This window comes from Urocampus carinirostris, chromosome 10, assembly GCF_059441175.1.
Source record: "Urocampus carinirostris isolate Australia breed hairy pipefish chromosome 10, RoL_Ucar_1.0, whole genome shotgun sequence".
NCBI lineage: Eukaryota > Metazoa > Chordata > Actinopteri > Syngnathiformes > Syngnathidae > Urocampus > Urocampus carinirostris.
In genome coordinates this window covers 17,202,372-17,226,227 of record NC_142358.1, presented here as the reverse complement: position 1 = coordinate 17,226,227, position 23,856 = coordinate 17,202,372, and the positions used below count along the sequence as shown (strand labels likewise).

Sequence of the window (23,856 nt, the reverse complement as noted above, 5' to 3'; positions counted from 1 at the left end):
CCCGTGTGGCATCAGCTGCGGCTCGTTGACAGATTGGCTTCCCTTTTATTAAAGCCCAGTGATCTCACTCAAGCTTTGTCAGTCTGTCAACAAACCTCTGCACCCGCAAGAAGTGGGTTTAGACTCCTGCTTGGGTTTCCCGTCCGGTATTGTCCCCGTCGATTTTGTCCTGTTTAATATCGATCTCTAGGTTCGCTCCTGTCTAGTTTGTCCTGTTTAATTTCAATATCCAGTTTTGATATCAATCCTGTTTGTCCCGTCCTGTCCGGTATCGACCCCATCTGTCGGATATCTGCTCGTGCAATTGGCATTGATCTCGTCGGCCTCTGGCTTCCTGTCATTCCACGCCAGACTGCTACCTTACGTCTTCCGCCCAACAATCGCCGAATCAGTGGCATTTGGGTTTCTCCTCCTGTTACGGTTCTTGACAGTCCTCCCTGTACCTGCATGATTTTTTTCCAGCCACTTCAGTTTCTTTCAACAAATGTGACTTGACTTGACTCCAAACATTCATGGTAGGTTGATTAGTGACGCTAAATTGCTCCGAGGTATGAATAAGCATGTGAATGATGGAATGATACCCTGCAACCAGCAGGTTGCAGAGTATCCTTTTCCCACTGCCCAAATACATTGGAATGACCCTAGCGAGGACAAGCGGTAAAGAAAAATGGAAGGATCAGGATCAGTTGCCTGCACAGGTAGACATTAGGTGGTGCTGGAGATTCCTGCCATCTCTCATGTCAGTATTTTTTCTAATATCTGTTTTTATAATACATCATCTCTGTCATGTGAAGAAAAGACTGTATTTATTTATTTTGCAGGATGAAAATAAACTGTTACCACCACAAAAAAACATTTTGTGATTTATTTTTATAGACATGAAAGAAACGATAAATTGCACATTGGCAGATTTAAAGGTACATTGTGCACTTTTTGACCACTAGATGGCACTGTAATGTCTAATGCGAACGAAAACCAGTGCCAAATGAGCACAGCATAGCTTCAAGATGCAAGTCAAACACTGTAGCGAACACTTGGTATAGATTCCGCTAAGAGAAATACAAATTTCTTGACCTATAAATATTAATAAAATCAACATTAACATGATAGTTAACGTATTTTTTTTTTAATTAATGTTTTTTGTACCACTAAGAGGCCCCAAATTGTATGAACCGTAACTTTGAAAAAATTATTACCGTATTTTCCGCACTATAGGGCGCACCGGGTTATAGGGCGCACCTCCACAAAATAGTTTTTGGTCCTATATCTTCCATACATAAGGCGCTCCGGATAATAAGGCGCTACAATGGTAACGTCGACAAAACAGTCAGATAGTTCAGTCAAACTTATTACCCTCTTTACATTCCCAAAGCTTGCAAAGAAGCAAATACGTGTCGTAGACACGTGCGGATGCGGTGTCCGTACGATGTCACTCAAATGCATCGTCCCAAATATCATTCAGAAAGTTAAAGTCTTGGGATTCAAGAAATGCCAACCATTCCTCAGTTTCTATTTTCTTTTTCGCTCGCAACTTTACTGTGCATATGACAATAAACACTTGGAATTGAGTTTAATTTTAAAAAAGACCCATCACCGAAACATCTAGATCACTCTGAAACAAGATACTGGGAAAATATATAGCCGGAGTAGCTCACCGAAGTCGTTGCGTTCAATAATAATGTGCAACCATGGTCCTCTTATATCCGTGTAGTAAATTCAGGAGAGTAAAATATTTACAAATACAGAATGGTAAAACATGTTTCCTCTATGCCGTAGACAACCAAACTATTCACATTCATCTTTTTCGGCCAATTGCAGGCTTTGTTTTGCCCCTTTAGCCTATGCGAGCCTGTAAATGATAAAAAGGATCCGCCTCCTTTACCTCCGAATAACTTAGTGATCGATTCAAATGATGATTGACACTTTGGCTGGGAAATGAAACGCCGGCATATGTATCCCAGCATACACCGCGGACCAAATCGCCTACGAGGAAAAATCTAGTCGGCGGCTGCTTGCCTTTGTTGCGAGACCTTGCGACTTAATATTGATCCATATATAAGGCGCACTGTATTATAAGGCGCATGGTCAGTTTTTGAAAAAGATAAAGGCTTTTAGGTGCGCCTTATAGTGCGGAAAATACTGTACTCTTTAAATGTACAATTTAAATATACTTTTCTTTTCTTTATATCTTTAGGACAACTTTGTTTTCTCCATTCTCTCATATTCATTTTTGGGAGGGTGAGAAAAAAGTAGTGTGATAATGCGATAAAATCGTATGTATTTTCACGTGTTTTCTGTATCACTGGTGTTTAGTGGTTACGTGTTGGCGCTCTCACTGCCGCGGTCTGGGTTCCATTCCCGTTGCATACAATGTTTGCAATTTTGGTCAGTGTTATTTTTTAATTAACAAAACATTACAGAGTGTACCGTGCTGATGCAAACGTTTAAATTTTGTATGCATTTCCAATCCTGTGCTCTGTATTTTGCTGTATAATAGGAGTCTTGAGTTATAAGGTATACTTTTAGATTTCTGCTAAATTTGTTTTTTTTTTAGGTGCGCCTTATAGTCCGGAAATCCGGTGTATATAATATTTACACATTCAAAAGAACTTTCGTTACCGTCAGCACAGGTATTCCCAGTCCACCCTTCAGTGCAGACACAGCTGAAGCCGTTGGAGTCTTCCACGCAGGTAGCACTATTTGCACATGGCGACGACAAACATGCATGTTCAACTGGAGAGAGGAAAAAGGAAGGAGACCAAGATGAGGTCTTTATTATTCCCAAGAGAGGAAGTGCTATATAAACTGGCGGATTAGACTGAGTGCTGTTCTAATACACTTGCAGGGCACTTCATTAAAGACTTTACAGTCTACTTGCATCCGATATACAATCAAAAAGGCAGCTGGCATGCTTTTAAAAAGGGTCATATTCTGTGGGATTTATTCATGTATTGTTCCTTTATGTGCTTGAGTAGTAATGCACATCAAAGAATGGTAGCCAGCTGAAGTGGGGGGAACCAGACATTGACACTTTTTGGAAAAAATAAAAATGTTGTACTTTTACAAAGCTGAGCAGAAATGAATTAACCCCAATTAATTGATATTTTAGTCAAATGTTTTGGACACTTTATTCTCTAGCAGAAAATGAATATCATGTATTAACAGTGACAGCCATGAACGTCAAAACTCCAATTGAATATAAAAACACCATGATTCACTGGTATGGTGTTCTTTTGGTATAGAGCGATGGTGGGGGTTTTTGCCCCAAACATACCATTACAGAAAAAAAGTGTAATTTTTGTTAAGTCAGAACACAGCCAACATGTGTGGAGAAATATATATAAATCGTTCAACAACTCACCAATGTCACAATTGCGCCCCCGGAAGCCTTCTTGGCACTCGCACTGGTACTCATTTGGCTCAGTATTGGTGCAGGTACCGCCGTTCTCGCAAGGCTGGTGAGTTCCACAATAGTTCAGATCTGGAACAGAAGTATTTTAATTTATTCGGTTGAATGCCAAAAAATAGACGCCATTAGGATACAGTGGTAAAACTCCTTACAAGTTTAATGAAATGAAATGATCTGCATTTATATAGTGTTTTTCAAGTCAAAACTGCCCCCCGCGACCCTAATTTGTTTAAGGATCATACTCGTTACTTGAATTGCGCATGTAACAAGCGAATTTTCTCGATATAAAATAATTTAAAACAAATTGGTCCACTTCTTTTCTGCGACTGTTTGCCAACCAATTCAGGGTGTCCCCTGCCCACTACCAAAGAGGGCTGGGATGGGCTCCAGCACCGCCGCGACCCTATTGAGGATAAGCGGAGTAGATGGATGGATAGATAAGTAAGTATTAACAAAATAAAATATAGGAAGTTAAGTATAAGCACCGTAACAAATGCATCCACGAAGTAATTGGTGTAGTGGGGGTGGTGCACTGGGGGTGTTAGAAGGAGGAGATCACACTATACCTATCAACCTATATGTTTTCCCTGTATTTTATACTGGATCATTTCACGTTGTGTACATTGCCTAACAATTTTTATAGGGATATTTTCAGAAAAAAACATATGTATATGTGTAGTTCCATTATCTGCACCGCTTATCCTCAGTAGGGTCGTGAGGGTCCACGAGGAATATTCAACTGGTTGCCAGCCAGTCGCAGAGCAAACAGAGACAGACACCACACTCGCTCATTCACACCTAGGGACAATTTGGACCGGCCAATTAACCTGACATGCATGTTTTTGGAATGTGGGAGGAAACTGGGGTGCCTGGAGGAAATTTACGCAAGCACGGAGGAACATGCAAACTCCTCATAGGAAGGCTGTTAATGATACGTAAGCACTTACTGTAAACTTAAAAATAAGTTACTATAACTTTAAATGAAAGTACACACAAACATTTTATGGCACAATTTAGTTTTCTTTATTTTTCTCCTTTTTTGCATGCACAATGAGCATTCACAAGCAGGGAGCGGTCTTAAGACGTCTCGAGCGGTCTTTATTGGTAGCCTCAGGGACTGCCCATAAACTGGGTTTTCATATGTGTAGTGTCCAAAATAAAATCAAAATACCAAAACTCTCATGTTTAAATGTGCCTGTATAAAAAAGTACCTCTGCATTGGTTGGTTGGTTGGATCCCTTAACAACTAGGGTTGTAGGGGGGGCATTTCCTGTTGTGTGTCTTGGGCAAGTACAGCCTGGTGGCGCCCATCACACTCCAGGCTAACATAGGTTTCCACGGAGTCTTAAACCGGGGACCTTTCGCGTGATAGACGAATGGGCTAACCACTGTTATTACTTTGACTAACCTTCATGTATTTACAAAAAGAAACCCACACACATCCACACGTATTTTAGGAGTAATCTCCTCTTTTGTCTTCCCCAGTGGGACCCCGCCTATAGTTACAGACTCACAATGAGTGTACCCAAGACTATCACCTTTCCACTACACAATGCGACATCCCATGGGCAGAGTGGCTGGGGTCCCGAATTCCCCTTTCGCACTATAGTGGGAGGGCGGCCCACCATGGATCATGTTGTAGGATCTTTGTGAAAGTGTGCTGGGAAAGAAAGATCAAGGTGAAGCTTTTCCTAATGGCACAGAGAGGTACCTAATGGCAACAAGATCAGTTTTGGGGATACGCCTGCAAGGGTGTGACCAGAACCTTACCAACCCGGACCACATCCTCCCTCGTTTGAGGATATGGTCATATAAATTTACTGCTTTCCCTTATCTTGTGTACTGTTATCATAAACTAACGTTTAAAAAAGAGAGTGATGGGTTTAAACCACTACACAAAAAATTATCGTTATTTTCCCTAAATTTCTTGCCCCAATCCATCTATACATCTATTCATCTACCCAGCATCCCATAAATTTGCCCTTTTTGTTTTTCTGCAAATTCTGCTTTGCAGTGGCATGCACCAAAAGACTCCAGGTGGTGCTGAAGCAGATGCTACTCTGTCTTCTCTTGAAAATAACAACATTTAATATATGCCCATCTCTCTATACATCTGTATGTATCGCTATATCTACTCTATCTCAATATCTATTCACCTAATAAGCTTATTTTCATATTCTGTTGTCCTAATAATTATTATAATATTAGGAAATTAAATTGAACGGAGAGTACAATGTGTACACTGCATAGATAATTATAATTGTATGAGATTTCCAGTTATAAGCCTCAGCCAGTGCATTTTTAAAAGGAAAAACACTTTGTACATACATAAGCCGCACCTGACTATAAGCTGCATTTGCCCATGTTGAAACATGAGATATTAACAAAGAAAGTTATTTTTTAAATTATCACTTTAATATTTAAATCGTGTTAATCATTTAGCAGTAATTAATGCATATCCATATATTTGATTATCGTCTTAGTCCTTGAGTCTTGCCCTGAGTCTTATCAAACCACCTACAGGATTCAGCCTGAACAAAGGCTGGTGTGAATATGAGATTTTGGGAAATTTTCCAACTTCTCTGGTATGTAAACGATTGTCAGCCATTTTGTGAGTGCACTTGATAAAATCATTACAGCCTATTTTTGTACTGACAAGTTGGTTTTGATTGTTTTAATTTGTTCAGTGTTCGGACTAACGCGTTACAAAAGTAACCTCGGTAACGAGGACTGTAACGCATTATCAATTACATCTTGTAACTTTACTTATGTTACTACATGGTGCAATTCTGCATTATTCTGCTACTTTCATAATGAAATATAGTGTCCTACAATGCCTGAAACCTCTTGCATCCCAATGCAGCTGCCAGGTCGCCACAAACATATTCTGAAAGATGGGCATGTATATATTTAGCAATAGAGTAAATCTAAATACAGTTATTGTGGCGCCGACTCAAGCACACAGTACGAGGAAGCGGATTTTCTCTTCAATGGGATATTCTCCCTACTCGAATCTGAGCCAAATTGACAACATAGAATAACGTACTGAAATCAGAGGGTCACCTTGTATGCACATTTGGTTGCATGTCACTGGTAGCAAACGGTAGGGTGTAAATAGGGAGGGGGGTACAGAAACAAAAACCAACGGGAAATTAATGGGGCAAACATGAGCACAGAATTCATGGTAATACTGTGGTTAATGTTGGTATATTTAATCGTAAATTATTTTTGGAATGCACTACGCCAAGAGAAAAAAAGAATCCGTCTTGAACAGAATTGGAGCAGGAGATCTTCGAGTGGTTTGGAGCCCAGGGACAAAACAGATATGAAGTGTCTTGCTAAGTGCTTGTTTGCAAGCTCTCAGGGTGAACAAGCCAAAAAATAAGAAGGGTTCACTGCTTCCAACAGTTTGTGTACACTTTATCTTCTATTTATTTTATGATGTGGTTATTTTAAAGCAGATTTAGGGGGTTGGCTTCTATGCGAGTACACACGGTAATTTGTAACCTGATGGTGACTTTGTCAAGACCAGAAAAGAGACAGGACCCACTCTCGTAACGTTTCTCACAGTTTTATTGGGAAGAAGGGAAAGGAGCACACACACGATCCGGAGATCGCTGGTCGCGGGGAGTGGGTTGCTCACAAGTGGGACTTCCGCGGCCAGTGTCGGGTCAGTAGCCGGGATAGAAGAGCAAAAACGTAATCGGGATCGGAAACAAGTCGAAAGCCAGGAGAGGAGAGTAGACGTGGTGGAAATCAAAAAACAGATCATTATTCAGGGCGGGAGAACAGACGAGGTCTAGCTCAAAACAGATCGTAACTAACAGGAGCAAAAAAAAAAAACAGGACAGGCGAAAAAGGGCTTGCCGTGTAAAAATTCGCAGGCGGACCGACCAAAGAGGACTGACGGGACCAATCTGTCAACAAGCTGCAGCTGGCGCCACACAGGCGGGGCCAGTTGGGCGCCGTGGCAACCGTGACAGACTTTCAGACTAACATGCTACTTTTTGGAGTCAGTAATACTGAATTATTAATTAATATTAATAATTAACTGAATTTTTTTAAAATGAAGTACCTCGTAACTGTAATTATTTACAGTTTTTATTGTAATAAAAACCCTTAACAGAATCACTTTACACCAGCGTTTGTTATAACCGTCTCCTTTAGCGTTCTGAAACAAACTCATGGAGGAAGAAAAGTCTGTCCTCCTTCAATGACAACCTGAAATATATCCATACCTTTGTCACAGAGCAGACCTCCCCAGTTGACGTCGCACACACACTGCCACGGTTCGGTGCAACTGCCGTACACACAACCGGGGTAGGTCACGCACTGGTCGCACAGAGCTCCTGCCCAGCCGTAGTGACACCTGACGGGACAAAAGGAACACATTTACATTCGCCTGATACGTTTTCCAGGTCGACCCTCGCCTGTGCAGGAGCCCGTCTCCCACAAGTGAGATAGCGTGTCACTCACGTGCATTCGCCGGGTTCGATGCAGGATCCGTGTGCCTGGTGACACCCTTGCCTGCACACCGCTGTAAAGAAACATGCGTACAAATAAAAATCTGGAACTAGAAAACGTGGCCCAGCAATGACTATATAAAGTATACAGTAGGTACACATCAAATACATTACTGTCCATGTGGTGTGTGTGTCCCTTCAGGTAAGTTGTAATAATATTAGTCGTTCTGTGCAGATGGTAAAGAATATATGCTAGACGTAAGATCTTAAGTCTGAGCCTGACCCAAACCCGACCCCAAATTTGGATCTGGTTAGAACAAAGATGTCAATCATTATGTTCAGGTTTGGTTCCGGCCGGGCTGGGCTGGGCTTCTCTTTAGCTGACTTTAGAAAAATAAATATTTATGTACCGTCATTGTTCTTTGCTTCTTTTTCTATGTAGAGTATTCCGCTCCCCTCTTGTGCTGGAGCTGTATTACTCTCTCTCTCTCTCTCTCTCTCTCTCTCTCTCTCTCTCTCTCTCTCTCTCTCTCTCTCTCTCTGTCTCACTCTGTCTCTTTTAATGTCTCTCCTTTTCTCGCTGTTTCTCTCGCCCTCTCCCTCTCTCCTCTCTCTCGTCTTTCTTTTTCTATCCCTCTTTTTATTCTCTCTCCCTTCTTCTTTTTCCCCTTTTTCATTTTCTCTCTTAATCACTGTCTTTCTATTCATTTATCCCCCTTTCTCTTTCTCTTTTACTGTTTTGTTTCCCCTTTTCCCACTTTTTTCTTTACCTGTTTGTCTCTTTCTCTTCTGTCTTTCTATCTCTATCTTTGTCTCTTTATAACTGTTTTCTTTCCCTGTTTTTTTCTCTTGTTCTCCCTTTCTTTCCCTCTTCATTTTTATCTCTTTTCCCTTTGTTTCGCTCTCTTTAATCAACTAGTACGGCCCTCCATGAGTGTTTTTTCTACCATGTGGCCCCTTAACCGATATGATTTTGACACCCCTACTCTAACCCCTAACCTTAGTCTTTTAACCCCTAACCCCTAACCCCCAACTGTAACCCTAACCCTAAAACTTAACTCTATCCCCCACCCTCTAACTCTAACTTAAATCTGCTATCTTATTGCCAACAAAAAGACAAAATACAACAGAAAATTGCACTTTTTTGTTTTGTTTTTGGGTCCAATCCGTTTTGTTTTAACATTTTGGGTTGCCGACCCATGCACTAACCCCTAACACTCAGTACTTACTGTACAGGACTGAAGGGGAAAAAAAACGCCAGACCCCAATCCCCCCGTCAATTTATCACAATTAGGCGTTAGACGCTACTCAATTTATCAGACTTCCTGCAGGTCTGTGGTCCAATCAGCAACCTGCTGTGGAGGAAGTGCCGGACCAGGCGAGGCGAGGGCGGGGTGCAAATGACTGCAGGATGTCCTAAAAACTAACCACTTTATTTTTTCTTTCCCTCGGTTTTCATTTTGGTTTCCTGGCTTCAATTCGAAAGAGTGGGACAAAGAAGAAGCAAGGGTCATTGGGTTTATATCCAGATGGTGAGTCACACGCACAGGTGGAGTAAAAGCCATTCAAACGCAAATGGACTATTGTCAGTTGAGGGTTTGTATGGGATAAAAAGGTGACTCATTTACTTAAGTAGGCGGCATACAGGAAAACTGACATATGGGTCTCTTATTGTGAGGGATTATCCTTGATAATATTTATTTCATTTGTATTATAGTACCTGTTATGAAAGAAGTAGAGAAGTAGTGGTAAACATCAACCTACTGTAAACTATTTGTATGAATTTGTGTCCTTAATCTTCCCAAAGTATTTGTAGCATTAAAAAAAAAAAAAAAAAAAAAAAAAAAAATATATATATATATATATATATATATATATATATATATATATATATATATATATATATATATATATACAGTGGCTTGAGAAACTATTTGGCAACCTTAAAATTTTTTACCTTTTGCCACATTTCAGACTTCAAACATAAAGATATAAAACTGTAATTTCTTGTGAAGAATCAACAATAAGTGGAACACAATCATGAAGTGGAACCCACTTTATTGGATATTTTAAACTTTTTTAACAAATAAAAAATGAAAAAGTGGGTGTGCAAAATTATTCAGCCCCATCGAGTTAATTGAAATGACCATTTATCATCGTTAGTCATCTAGATCAACATTGAATCATTCAGAGATCCTCACTGAACTTCTGGACAGAGTTTGCTGCACTGAAAGTAAAGGGGCTGAATAATTTTGCACACCCACGATTGGGTGTGTGTGTTTTAGTCTGAAAAAGCACTAAAAAAACAAAAGTACAGTATCAGCCTACCTTCTTTGCACTCAGGCCCCGTCCAGCCCTCCACGCAGACTTTGGAGCCACCGGAGTCACAGTTGAAGTGTCCGAAGAAGTCGTCTCGGGCCCTGCAGAACTTGTTGCAAAAGGGCCCGAAATAATTGGAGTCGCAGCGAAAGCGAAGGCGATATTCCAGGCTGAAAGAACGGCCGTGATGGCGGTAAGCTTGCCACTGCTCGCCGGGATTCAACATGGAGGAGAGAAGAACACGCTCAATCAGCTGATCTGAGGGAGCAGTGAGAGAAGAACAACAAAACACACCTCTTTAATATATAATTACATGTAATGCAATTTTTTATACATAATAGAATTCCCCCCACCGCAGTCCTCTCTTTGTTCCATGACATGTAGGCACTTGTGGCCAACTCTTAGGCACTCTAAAGTGACTGAGTCACATTTTTACAGGATATATTGACAATTCATTATAATACATTTTCCAATCTTTACATTTTTCTTTCATTTTTTTAAATATCAACAATGTACTCTACTTTTAGGGTGAGGGAAATTCCGGATATATACATGTATATAGAGTATATTTTACATGTTTCAAACTCATGGCTCATGGGCCAAATTTGGCCCGCCACATCGTTTTATGAGAATAAATGGATTAAGACAGCTTTGATCAAGAACTTCATTTCCACAGATGACTTTCGACGATATTCACAAACTGACGTCTTAGCGCCACTACGATGCAGGGTTTCCGTTTTCATGCCAACGAATGGACTATATTTAGTTAATAACATATTATATACATGTAGCTAAATCATTTTTCGGTGTGACAATAGTGTTTGTGCCTTGAATACGTAATAAATTCAGAGTTATTTTACTATGGAGTATTTACATTAACAAGTTACATCAGGCCCTTGTATTTAGATCACTCTATGGCTGTGTTTCCGCAAGCGATGTGGCCATGGGCAAGGTCCCCAAGTGCTAAAAATCACAAAGAACAATACAAACATTGATACTCAAAGTGACAAATTTTAGTTCTCATCTTTTGCCCACCCGTTTTGATCATTTTTGTCAACTTTAGCAGCAATATGGAAAATAAATGCTAGTTTTCTGACCCATGAGTATTCAAAAAGTGCTTTTTAAAGACAAAAAATACTTGAAGGTCGAGAAATCTGTGTTAATTTTATACAACATGAGCCCAGCAGGAGCTGACATAATTGTCCTTCATCTTGCTGCTTTGGGTACTCAAAGATCCAAAAATGAAGAAAAATGGTGTGGATTGGTCACCTTCCTGTGCTTTTTCGCACTTATTTTCTGTTCTACTACACAACACAGTGACATCTAGTTGTCGAAGAACACACACTGTCCCTTTAAATAATATTGTGTTTGAACGGTTTGAAATAGGACAAAATCATCGAAACATATCTCAGTGGCAGCCACTTTGTCACCTACTGAGTTTCCAGGACAATCAAATAATTTCATGAATGTCATGCACTTATTCAGGCCTCATCAAATGACCAATGGCTCTGTGTCAGGAAGCAAATGAGCTATGATTGGTGGTTATTTAAGGCCAGTGCAACTTTGATGTCATTTTTATTGGACAGCAACTGATAAAATACACGCCCCGGATATGGATAAAACGGGCCTATTTAAGGGACAGTGTGTAGTATTTGTCCACTTGATGTCACAATATTGTGTAGTGCAACTGAGGCGAGTAGTAGAGACCACAGGGAAGAATATAAACTACGGAGACTCAAAGTGACCAAACTGCACCATTTTCCTTCTCATTTTTCTAAAATAAAACTAAAAAATAAGTTAAAAAGGGACATGGGGAAAAAGAAAGAAATAAGGAAAATTTAATTTGAAAGAAGATAAAATAAAAGAAAATGAAGAAAACAAGAAAAAAGAAAAGAAAAAAGGTGGTACTCCCAGCAGCACTCATGTCAGTTTCCTCGTGTTATGCAAAAAAAAAAATACACATTTCTTAACCTACAAGTATTTAAAATATAAAACTCATTATCATTCAAACCTGTGTTTTTTTTTTTTAATGAACAAGGTGTTTACCACTAGGAGGTGCTAAAAATACACACTGTCCCTTTAACTGACATTCTACGAACAAAATAATACCGTAATCAAAATTCCAATTTTAATATACATAGTGTAATAAAATGCAGTGTATTAAAAACACTGTGATGATAGAGTAAACCTAACAGGTTCTCCTGCCCTCCTCTGTCATATTACAAAGCGGCGAGTCTTGTTCCGACATCGCCCACTTGCCTTTGAGCTGCTTATTAAATCGCGAGCGATGGAAAGTTGAACCCAATTTCAACAGACCTTGAATAATAACACTTGCGCCTTCTCATTCAAAGTCATTTTGTCCTCCAAGTATATAATGCGTTTTCACTACGTATCATCAAGGGCACTGGCGGGGTTAGGGCCGCTAATCCTCTTTGATTAAATGGCCGTCAGGACTCGGCTCGCGGGACGATAGAATGGCGGCGTATCGCCACAAAAGCTTCGGAGGCAAAGCGGGGAGCTTGTCAAAAGCTCACGAGGAACCGGTAATGACAAGGAGACGGGGATACTAGCGGAGGGAAGCAAGAGTCTCGTTATCTCCCATCTTTTTGGGAAGAAGCCACGCTGCATCACCTGAAACAGCAAGGAAAGACTGTCGTATATATAGTGTTTTACGGGCTATAAAGAGCAACTAAACCCCTAAATTCTCAGGAATACGAAGGTGTGCTTTATAATTTAAATACACATCTTTTATTTTTGTCTTTTTGTTGTTGTTTCGAAATGAAACTGAACAAATATACACTATTTGAAACTGAAACTGTGTGAGGTTTGTCATGATTACTGATGTGACCCAGCTATGCCCGCTCATTTCCAGCAACTGCCGCAGGTTCTGATTGGCTTCCTGTCAGTATTTGAACCCAGTCCTTTCTGTCCTCTTTTGTCAGTCCGTCTGCGAACCTCTGTCTTTACAAGCCAAGCCTTTTTTTGACCCTGACCCCCGCCTGTCCCGTTTTTGCTCCCATTTGTCTCCGGCTACGACCCGTTTTGATCCCGACCAAGTCTGCTTTCCCGTCCTGACTTACGACCCGTTTTTGATCCCGACCACATCTGCTCTACCGTCCTGGCTTACGACCCGTTTCTGTCACAGACCACGTTTTTAATCTCCTGTCCCGGCAATCGACCAGTTTTCTGTCCCTGACACCGCCATCGATTTACTTCCGCGTTCAAAACACAATCTGAGTATGAGAGCGACTTGCATCCAGCGTCCATCAAACACCGGATCCTGGGCACAGCCTTTTCTCTTTCCTCCAATAATACTTGAGAGAAAGGTAACGAGATTGGGTCCTGTTTCCGTTCTAGTCCTGACAAGGTTTGAGTTGTAAGGGGAGGATTTGCTGTATTACTATGCATAAAATAATTAGTTGGCGGCGTCTGTCTGCCCAATAACGCACATTATTCATAACTTTGAAAATACAGGCTGTGCCTTTTTCTGAACTGGGTGAAATGGAAGTGACTACCCTTGCTGTAATTGGCATTCATCACAAAACAGGGGAGCAGATTTTGCATCAAAGAAAGCCAAAAAGGTCTGGTTTTAGTTTGTTTTTGTTTCATTATACAACTACATATTCTTAAGTTTGTTTTGGAATGTGTGCGAATTTGTGATTGCTGTATAAGAATATAAGTTAATTTTATTGTTTTATATTTGTCACGGTTGCCCATTGCCCTCAATTTGCCCCGCCCGTTTGGCGCCAGCTGCAACTCGTTGCCTATTTGGCTTCCCTCCTATTTAAGCTGAGTGCTCTCACTCACCCTTTGTCAGTCCGTCAACGAACCTCTGCACCCACAAGATGTGTGTTTTGACTCTGTCCGGTTTCCTGCTTGTGTATCCTGTCTGATATCGATCCCGTCTGTCTGCCATTGGCTCATGTATCTGGTATCAATCTCGTATCTGTCTCGTCCTGTCTGATATATTGCTACAGTGTCCGGTATCTGGTATTGATCCCGCCTGTCTCATCCTGTCTGATATGTTGCGCCAATCTCCAGTATCCGGTATCGTTCCCGTCTGTCTCGTCCTGTCAGATATCTGACTCCAGTCTCCAGTACCCTGTATCGATCCCGTCTGTCTCGTCCTGTCTGATATCTGACTGCAGTCTCCAGTATCTTGTTTCGATCCTGTATCAGCTTGTGTATCTGGTATCGATCCGTCCGTCCGTCTGTCCGGTATCTGGTATCGATCTCGTCTGCCTCTGGCTTTCTATTTTTCCACGCCGGACTTCTGTCTTACTTCTTCTGCGCAGCGATCGCCGAATCACTGGCGTTTGTGTTCACACGCATGACTGCCCATTTCGCGTAAAATAAAGCTTGTGTGAAAACGTTACGCATCTGGGTTCTCCTCCTGTTTGGGTTCTGACAATAATATTGTTCTCTTCACAATTTTTGATAAATACTTGCCATAGTTATGCAGGTATTGTATTTATTATTTAAGCATTTTGATAAATATTTGCTATTTTTATGTATTTAGTGTATTTATATTTTTTTATTTGAACATTTGTTCAATTGACATCTACTTATTTTATTCGTGTTAAATATGTTTCTTGGAAATTTTTATGTAGGGAGGGGGTGCTTTTAAAAGGACATTTTGATCAGCAAACTCGTTTGGGTCATTGTCATTTTATCCCACCACCATGGTAGGTTTGTTAGTTTCTGGTTTTATTTGTTACTTTGTTTTCCGTTTCCAGTTTCAGTCTCTGTTTGTGATTTGGACTTTAGCAGGTTTTGTTTAGTTTGGAGATTTGATTGTTTTGTGAACCAATATTTATTTGTCCCATTTTACCTCCTTTTTTATTAAATGCAATATCTCTTTGTGAGCACCGCTGCTTCCACTTATTGCTTCCCCCACATAGGTCCATCACCCCCAAAATGTAACATTCATAGCATTATTATTAAACTTTGACCAGTTTTCCAAGCACTACATTTTAATTTTTTTGGGGGGGCAGATTTATCCTAGAACCACTGCCAAGGATACAGTAAAGGCTATATAATTGTTTGATTTTGTTAATATTTAATCTTTATTTTCTACACATTTATATAATTATTGTTGTTTGGGTACACATTTCATTATTTTTTGGGGTATATTGGAATATTTAAGAAAGTATGAAAATACATACCAATAGTCCGTATGGAAAAATATTTTCAGAACACAAACAATTTGGTGTTCCAAGCATCACTGTACTTTAGAAAAAAATCATAGAAAAATGCGCAAAAAATGCCCTGAAAATAACATTTCCAAATGAATTTATAGGATATTTTTTAATTGATAGATTCCTGGTTTTTAATGAATCAGTAACAGAATATGAAAAATCAATTCTATATTGATTAATCCGATTGAAAAAGGACCGCTGGCAAAACATAAAATAAAACCTTATGAGAAAATATTTTGATGATTAAATCTTGCTGGGCTGTCATGTTTACTCGACTTTATCACCCTTACGTTTTCTCACAACATCTCATTTTCTCACATGGAATGAAAACTACGAAAATCCTTTTGATGCGGCTCCTTATGGAGCTCTCATCCCCACACACAGCATCTACCGCACCTTGTTGTGATGTGGTGTTGTCATCATCCTGAGCCTCCAACACCAAAGAGAAGGATTTCTGGAAAAGAAAATACACAAAAATAAAATTTCATTTTGTTTACAAAGCCATCCTCGGAGTATTCGTTGCTTTGTCGCCACAGAGGCATACGGAGCATGCCAAATGATATTGAGGAATCCATTAAAATTCATAGACGAGTGATAACAGCTCGCAGGTATATCGCACATTACAGATAAGCGAGGGCACGTGCATCTTTTTGAGGAATACGTTCATGTCACACCGGCACGCATATCACCACGCCTCAAACCACGTTTGTTATTATTCCGTCATCGTCGCTCCCCCAAAGCGTTTCGGTGCGGTCATGTTATTATTGTGAGAGCTAGAAGAAGTGGGAAGAAGGAGATAGGATGAAGGTGGATGAGGTCAGTGGAGTGCTGGCGTGGATGGTGCCAAATGGCAACGAGGAAGTGGGAATTGATGTGGGACACATTATACAGTTTGTACGATAACAACAACAAAATGACAGTGAGGTTGTTTAGCCATAGGGTTAATTTAATCTACCTTTGAAATGGACGACTGATAATTGATAAATGTAAACCTAGTAGACACACAAAATAAGGAGAGGAGACGTCAATGGATTTTGAACAAGGAGAACAGGAAAGCGAGTCCAGTTACAGATAAAATATGTCAACATGTTCTAAAGGCCTTTCCTTGAGCCCTTTCCTTTTATTAACTTTGAGATTATAAAAACATTTCACTAAATATGTTGTCACTATCGAATGAGTTTTCCAACTATGTTAGTTTTACCATTTAATCATAACATTATTACTCTGAAAATAACATTACTCATTGAGTTGTTATAAATGCACTTATGTTCATCCACATAGTTAAATAAAGTTTTTACTTGCTGTACTGTATTCATATAATGTTTGAAATGATCCTTTCATATCAGTACTTTCCCAGCAATGGTCTTCCGATTAGTTAGCCCTTATCACACAACCTTCAAAATACAGCTGCATTCAGTTTTAACCAAGGGCTCTTGAAGAAGACGGGAATTCCTTTCTTTGCCTGTTTAAGTTTCATGTTCCATCTTGCTAATCCATACCCCTTTCCTATAAAAACTGTTGTCAGCCATTTTTCAGTGCCTTTTGGAGGAAACATGGCTGTATACTCTGTTTTATTCGACTTTGGCCTGGACGGATCTATTGACACTAACAAAGATGTTATATAATGAAATTGTGAATATGCTTGATTGCTAATAAGATTTTCGAGAAGGGTTGTTCAAACCTCACTTTGTGTTTGCTGTTAAAAACGTCATATTGGAATATAATATTGTGAATGTGCTTGATTGCTGTTGAGATTGTCATGATTGTTTTATGTTATTAGTGTCAATAAATTTGTTCAAACCAAAAAAAAAAAACAAAAAAACTCTGTTTTATTTGTGTTTTAACTTTGTAATAAAAGCCCTAAACTAAAAGGCTCTTTTCAGCTGCTTTTTCAAATACTCTGTCTGGTCCCGGAGTTGAACACGTGGCGAGACCCATAATGTCTGCGCCAACATAACTCTTCTAGATCACAAAAGCGAACGCGCTTTAGAGGGTGTGGATATCAAAGAACACCAAAATGATGCGTAATAATAGTCAAAATAAAATGAAACTGGTGCAGGTGTCCAATACTAAAAACAGTTATCAGTCATATTTGACCACTAGATGTCGCAGTATTGTGAAGTGCAACCGAAAAGGAGTGCTATGAAGCACAAGGAAGAATACAAACTACACCGACTCAAAGTGACTAAAACGCACCAGTTAAACAATCTTTTTTTCCCCAGACTTTAACAAGGTTTTTGGTTTTCTGGGGTACCCTTGGCAGAAACATGGCTCCCTCTAGTTGAGCTTCATGTTATGTAAAAAAAACACTTTTTTTGACATACGAGCATTTAAAAAAATGTATGTTTGTATGATGGGTCATGTATTTTTATTTATTTTGTAAATCAATATTCTTTTGTAATAGATGAATAGATGTAAAGCGAACCCAAATATTTTTGTCATCACTCAAAAAAGTTCAATTGAAATTCCCTGTTATCTTGTCATATTTATATCCTAATTACACAAGTCCAGACTCCATTTGAACCATTTAACAATTTGAACCCATTAAAACACATTGGTCCTACTATTTAAACTGCTAAAATGTTAAAAAGCAAAGTTTATTTTTGTTTTGGGGACGTTTTTGTCATGATTACCGATCACCTGTGGCCACTCATTTGGCGCCAACCGCTGCGGGCTCTGATTAGCTCCCTGTCCCCATTTAAACCCAGTTCTGTCACTCTCCGGTCGTCAGTCCGTCTGCGAACCTCTGTTGATACAAGGCAAGCCTTTTTGACCCTGACTCTCGCCTGTCCCGTTTTTGCTCCCGTTTGTCTCAGGCTACTACCTGCTTTGATCCCGACTACGTCTGCTCCCCCGTCCTGGCTCACGACCCATTTTTGATCCCGACTACGTCTACTCTCCTGTCTTGGCTTACGACTCGTTTCAGACCAGACCACATTTTTGCTCACCCTGTCCTGGCTACCGACCTGTTTTTAGTTCCCTGACACCGCCATCGCTCACTACGGAAGATCCTCTTCCGTATTCGGATCACAATCCAAGCGCGAGAGCGACTTGCTTCCTGCATCCAGCGAACACCAGATCGTGGGCGCAGCCCTTCTTCTTTCTTTCAATAAAACTGTTGTTAAACGTTACGCAATTGAGTTTTGGCTTTCATGAAAGCAAGTTTTTATTCTACTTTTTAAATCAAACACATTTTATCAAATGTTTCCTCTGTTTTCGTCCAGAAATATATAAATAAACGCAAAATCCTATCATCAGATAAACCAAAGACTCCCCATTGTCAGGATGAGTTTCTGTTTTCTCCATTCTCTAACATTTGTTTCTGGCACTGTGAGTAAAAACAGCATGATAACGGGTTAAAATCGAATGCCTTTTCATAGGTCATCTGTATCACTAGTGGTCTAGAGCAGTGATTTTCAACCACTGTGCCGCGACACACTAGTGTGCATTGAGAGATCGTCAGGTGTGCCGTGAGAAATTATCCAACGTCACTTTCTAAAATGTAAAATTTTATAAAACATTTATGAATCATTTTCTGCAAATATGTCATTGTCAAGTGTCTGTGCTGTAAAAACTGGGGGTATTACAAATTATATTGTAATTAAACATACTGTTCAGTGTCATTTTATAACATTTTTGGTTAGTGGTGTTGTATTTTTCCAATATAAAAAACATGCCCTGGCTCAAAAAAGGTTGAAAAACACTAGTCTAGAGGTTAGGTTTAAGCGGTCTCACCGCCAGACCCAGGTTAGATTCCTGTTACGTAATATGTTTTGCGATTTTCGTCTGATTGATCAATCATCGCACAAATACATACCGTAAGTGTCGTTTAATTCCCTACGCATTATAGTCCAGTGTGCCTTATATATGAAAAATATATGACAAAAGAATATTTTTGGGGGATGCTCCTTAAAACCCGGTATATTTGGGGAAATACGGTAATGTAGATAAAATCCGCAGTCCATCTTGTCACAATACCAAATCAACTTTAATGCTTTCCGCCTTTTTGTTTTTGAAAAACTTTTCTTTAATCTTAGTCAAAGCACCACGACACATCACAACAGGTGGTGGGCTAAAATATATTCGTGTGGGGGCGAGTAAGGAGTAAAACGAAGGTGAAATCGGAAAACGAATAGGCGGAGCAAAAAAAAAGATGAAATCAACTGCAGGGTGTGAAGATTTGTAATGAATGAGGACCAAAAAGAGGTCAGAGGGCGGGGAAATAAACAGGAGGGGATATCAGAGAGAGGAAAGATTAGAGGAGATGACGAGACTGAGAAAAGACAGTCGATAAAACACACAACCGTGCACAAAAACACGGCGCCGTGCCAAGAGCTCGGGAAGGCAGGCTGCTAATGAGATGTGCAGGGCAGCAGTTCATTAAGGGCGCGGAAGGGCCGGCAGCTTACGGACAGGCAAGCTATTAAAATTCATCATTCCCATCTCAAAACTGAGCGCCCGCATGGCCGAATATCATGAATAAATAGACGAGGGTGAAACTAGCGCAGTCTGGGAAAATGCTGCCATTATAAGTCAACTCTGTAGAAATGTTTTTTTTTCTTTTTTAGCATACATTTACTGTTGTGTTTCGGATGAGCCTGACCATCTCTGACAATATCGATTTAATTGGTAGATAACAGATCCCAGGGCAACTATAAGTCAATGGTTTTCCACCTTTTTTGAGCCAATGCGCAGTTTTTGTTTCATTAGAGGGAATTGTGTTATCATTATCCTCACAGGGTTTTCCAAAAGTTGTGATGGATCAGTAGGTATACTGTAGCACCTGTTATAGTTCACCTTTAGAGTTTGAATTAAGATAGGAGCACATAAGATAGTCAATGGTGGAATTGAATAATGCATTTAAAAAGGCATTAAGCCTTTATTGCATCAAATTATTTATTTTAATATAAATATAGATCTTTAAAAGAAGGTATGTATTATCTAGTGCCTCCTAGAGGTAAAAAAAACAAAAGACAAATCTCTATTTATTTATAGACACAATCCTTTTGGGTACCCATTATTATGGGCGGAAATGGGAAATAAAACCAACAAAATAGCAATAAAATGAGATGTGGTCCCTCTCAAACAGCCCAATTAAATGAACCGGTAGAAGAGATCGAGGAGGGCATTATCGCCATCAACTGTTTAGGAGTGTAATTGAACCTCTGTTTTTTCCTCTTCTTAGTTAATTGTTAAGTGTCCTAGGCAAGACACTGAACCCCTAGTGCCCTCGATAGCCATTGGTGTGTGTGTATATGTGTGTGTATATATATATATATATATATATATATGAGTGTGTCAACCAGTTCAGGGTATTTGCCATGAAGATAGCTGGGATGAGCTCCAGCACCCCCGCGACCCTACTGAGGATAAGCTGTGCAGATAATGGATGGATGGATATGTGTGTGTGTGTGTTTGTGTATGTGTGTGTGTGTGTGTATGTGTGTGCGTGTGTGTGTGCGTGTGTGTGTGTATAAATATGAATATATATGTGTCAATGTGCAAGTATACATATAAGATTGTATGTGTGTAAATGCATGTATGTAGCCTGTGTATATGTATGTATGCCATTGTATCAATGCACATGTGTATGTGTATGTATGTATATGTATGAGTAAAACCATATATATTAGTTTTTGTTTTGTAAAGGGATAAGAGCTAATAAGCTACACTTCTGCTCACTCCTTGCTGAATATGTATTTTGTTTTTTGTTTCTTTATTTTCTGGTTTATGTGGCTTCCTAATTTGTTTTTCTATTTAAAATGCTTTTTATTTTGACAATTTGTTTGACAATAATCAGGAAGCCTTGCAGTAGAAGCTAAAGTTGTGTTTTTCATGTGGAATGAAAAATAAGTCAGAATTAGGAAGAATAATACAGTTTACTGCAGTTTCACGGTGATTAGGGGCGAATAATGGGGACACAGAAGAATTGATGGCATTTAGTTGAGATATCACACTTCCAGGAAAGGCACATCAGGGGAAAGTTTTTTTTTTTTTTTTAACTAACTTTGAAACATTACCATTGGTCCCATTAACTAATACCCGAGTAGAGCCAAAAGCAATAAAAAGGGTTGACAAATGCTTCCTCATATCCTTTCCAGAAAATATACGCAGGCTACTACTGGATAACATCAAGTGAGCATTCATAGAGAGCCAAAATAAAAAGTGGACAAAGCAGAACTGTAAACTAAATCTGCTGGAATCCCGAAAGATGATGCGACAGCTCACTTGGTTTTGTTATCCAAGAGGGAAAACACGTCATGGGAAAATGTGTCCGTTTATTGACGGGGAACAAGCAGACAAAGCTGACTGTCAAAACACTGCTAAGATTAGACTGGACCTCCGCCAGGGCTTAAATACTTTGTCTCGTGTCAACTCAATGAGGCGACAACGACACTATCTCAATGACGCTGTTGTTAGAAATGAGTCTGAACTGTTTGCCAACCTAAGAGGTAGCAGGAATATTTAGATTAACCTCAAGAACTGTAGTAAATAAAAATGGAAATATTGATTTGAATCATTTTAAAGAGTAATAGAAAAAAATAACAGATTCCTAAACCAGTAATGTATGGCTTAGTGAGTGTGAGTTTTGATTATATTTTTTCATTTTTTTCCATTGGGATAACTTCAAATACCATTAACCTCCCCAAACAGCAGCATTCCATCCCCAGTTTTAGAAAAATACCACTCTACAGTACAGGTAATAGTAATAATCATGCTAAAAATGCTGCTAAAACAATAGTAAGGTTGATCATTTTAATAATGATAAATAGAAGAAGAAAAGGAAGATAGATGGAAGATAAAAATATAAAAGAGAGAAAGAAAGAGAAGAAACAATAAAAGAAGAAAAAGAAGAGCAAAAAAGAAAAAAAGAAGAAAATGTAAGTGGAAAAGAAGAAAGAATAAGAGAATCATAGGAAAACATACGACAAAAAATAAGAAGGAAAAGGGAAGGAAAAACAAGTTAAAAACGAAGAAGGGGAAAAACAATAAGGAGAAGAAGGAAAAAAGAAAGGAAAAGAATGAGAAGAAATCTAGAAATAAGAAAAAAGAAAAGAAAATAAGTCAAAAGAGAAAAAGGAAAAAATGAGAACTCGAAAAAAGGAGGGGGAAACTGAGAAGAACAATTAGGAGATGAGGAAAGAAAGGGGAAAAAAACACGGGCAAGAACGTGATTTAAAAGGAAGAATAAAAAGAAGAGAAAATAAAGCCAGGAGAAGAAAAAGAGAAGAAGAATAAGGAGAAAAAATAAAAGAAGAAAGGCAAAAAAGACAAGAACAATGAGAATAAGAGGAAAGAAGAATAAAAAGAGAAGAGCATGAATGGAAAGAAGAAGGTGACAAAAGAAGTGAATGTAGAAGGATATGAAGAACAGGTAAAACAAAAAAAAACAGAAGAAAAAAATGTTGTCGGTTTATGTGAGTGCGTCAAATTAATTTTGGAAAAAAGGATGTTAAAAACAAAAGATAAAACCGTCCAGAAAATTGATTAAAGGTTAAAATAAAGTGCAGTAACATATCTATATAATGTATACAACATTTATAAATGTGTAATGTATAATAATTACCCAAAAATATAACGAAATATAACCTAAACCACTTAAATTACTGCTTTTCTGGCCTGAAAAACGCCTACCTTGTCCATCAACATAAGATTTTTGTATCTTGAATAAATCGTGAATATACTGTATATGTGAATCTGAAATACACATGTGTGTAAATCAAAACATTCTCATTCCATATAGGCATAGTTCTTCCCATTCGAAATCACCACTCAGAAACGCTGCTCTCATTTTTTGCATGGGGCTTTGACGCTTCATAGGACAAAGCCATACAAACTAATACCAGCTGACGTTAACAACGAGGGAAGAAGAAATGCGATGGCAAAGAGAAGCCACCAGAAAGCAGTGCCTGCGTCATTTTAAAGCAGATTTTTCAAGAAGCAGGGCAACAATTTTAAGCATTCACAAGCACTTAAACAAAAATTCAAGCACTTTTCAAATCTGGGAAACACCACATTAAAATTCAAGCATTTTCAAGGATTTCAAGCACCCGTCTGAATCCTGAACAAGTCTACGGCTGTTTTATCTTGAAGCAAGTCTTTGTGCGTGAATAAACCGTATTTGATTTCCATTTTATTAAAAGTTTCCTACTTCTGGTTTTAAACTAGGAAGTGTTTTTTTATGTAATATGAGAGTGTGCAATAAAATCTACCATTTTATAATGTCAAAAGGTTGGCATGTATGAGTTTAAGTTGGATCAATTTATTGTACAACTTCTTTAGGTATGCCCGAATTGACAAAGAGGGGGCAGTATAATAATGCATGTGTACATAAAGAAGAGTTCCACAAAATCACTCAATCTTTGTCACTACAAACTTGTATTTCACATGTACAGTGTTAGGACTAACGTGTTACAAAGGTACATATTCCTGGAATGCAGTTCCCTTCCACGGTAATGTGTTCTGG

The 23,856-nt window shown here is 39.0% G+C and overlaps 2 protein-coding genes across 3 annotated transcripts in view; one reads left to right on the top strand and one right to left on the bottom strand.

The window, feature by feature from the left end:
- The window catches only part of wdr53 (WD repeat domain 53), a 206,053-nt gene that overhangs the window by 34,379 nt on the left and 147,818 nt on the right, over positions 1–23,856 (top strand). The window lies entirely within an intron of this gene.
- Positions 1–23,856, bottom strand: part of LOC148357953 (uncharacterized) — a 93,236-nt gene that overhangs the window by 15,037 nt on the left and 54,343 nt on the right. For both annotated transcript variants that reach the window (XM_088345428.1, XM_088345429.1), the window contains exons 3-8: positions 15,786–15,843; positions 10,201–10,449; positions 7,886–7,946; positions 7,648–7,778; positions 3,362–3,481; positions 2,620–2,733 (exon numbers count right to left, since the gene is read on the bottom strand). In XM_088345428.1, coding sequence (XP_088201554.1) covers positions 2,620–2,733; positions 3,362–3,481; positions 7,648–7,778; positions 7,886–7,946; positions 10,201–10,449; positions 15,786–15,843 — 733 coding nt within the window. The remainder of the gene's footprint in view (positions 1–2,619; positions 2,734–3,361; positions 3,482–7,647; positions 7,779–7,885; positions 7,947–10,200; positions 10,450–15,785; positions 15,844–23,856) is intronic.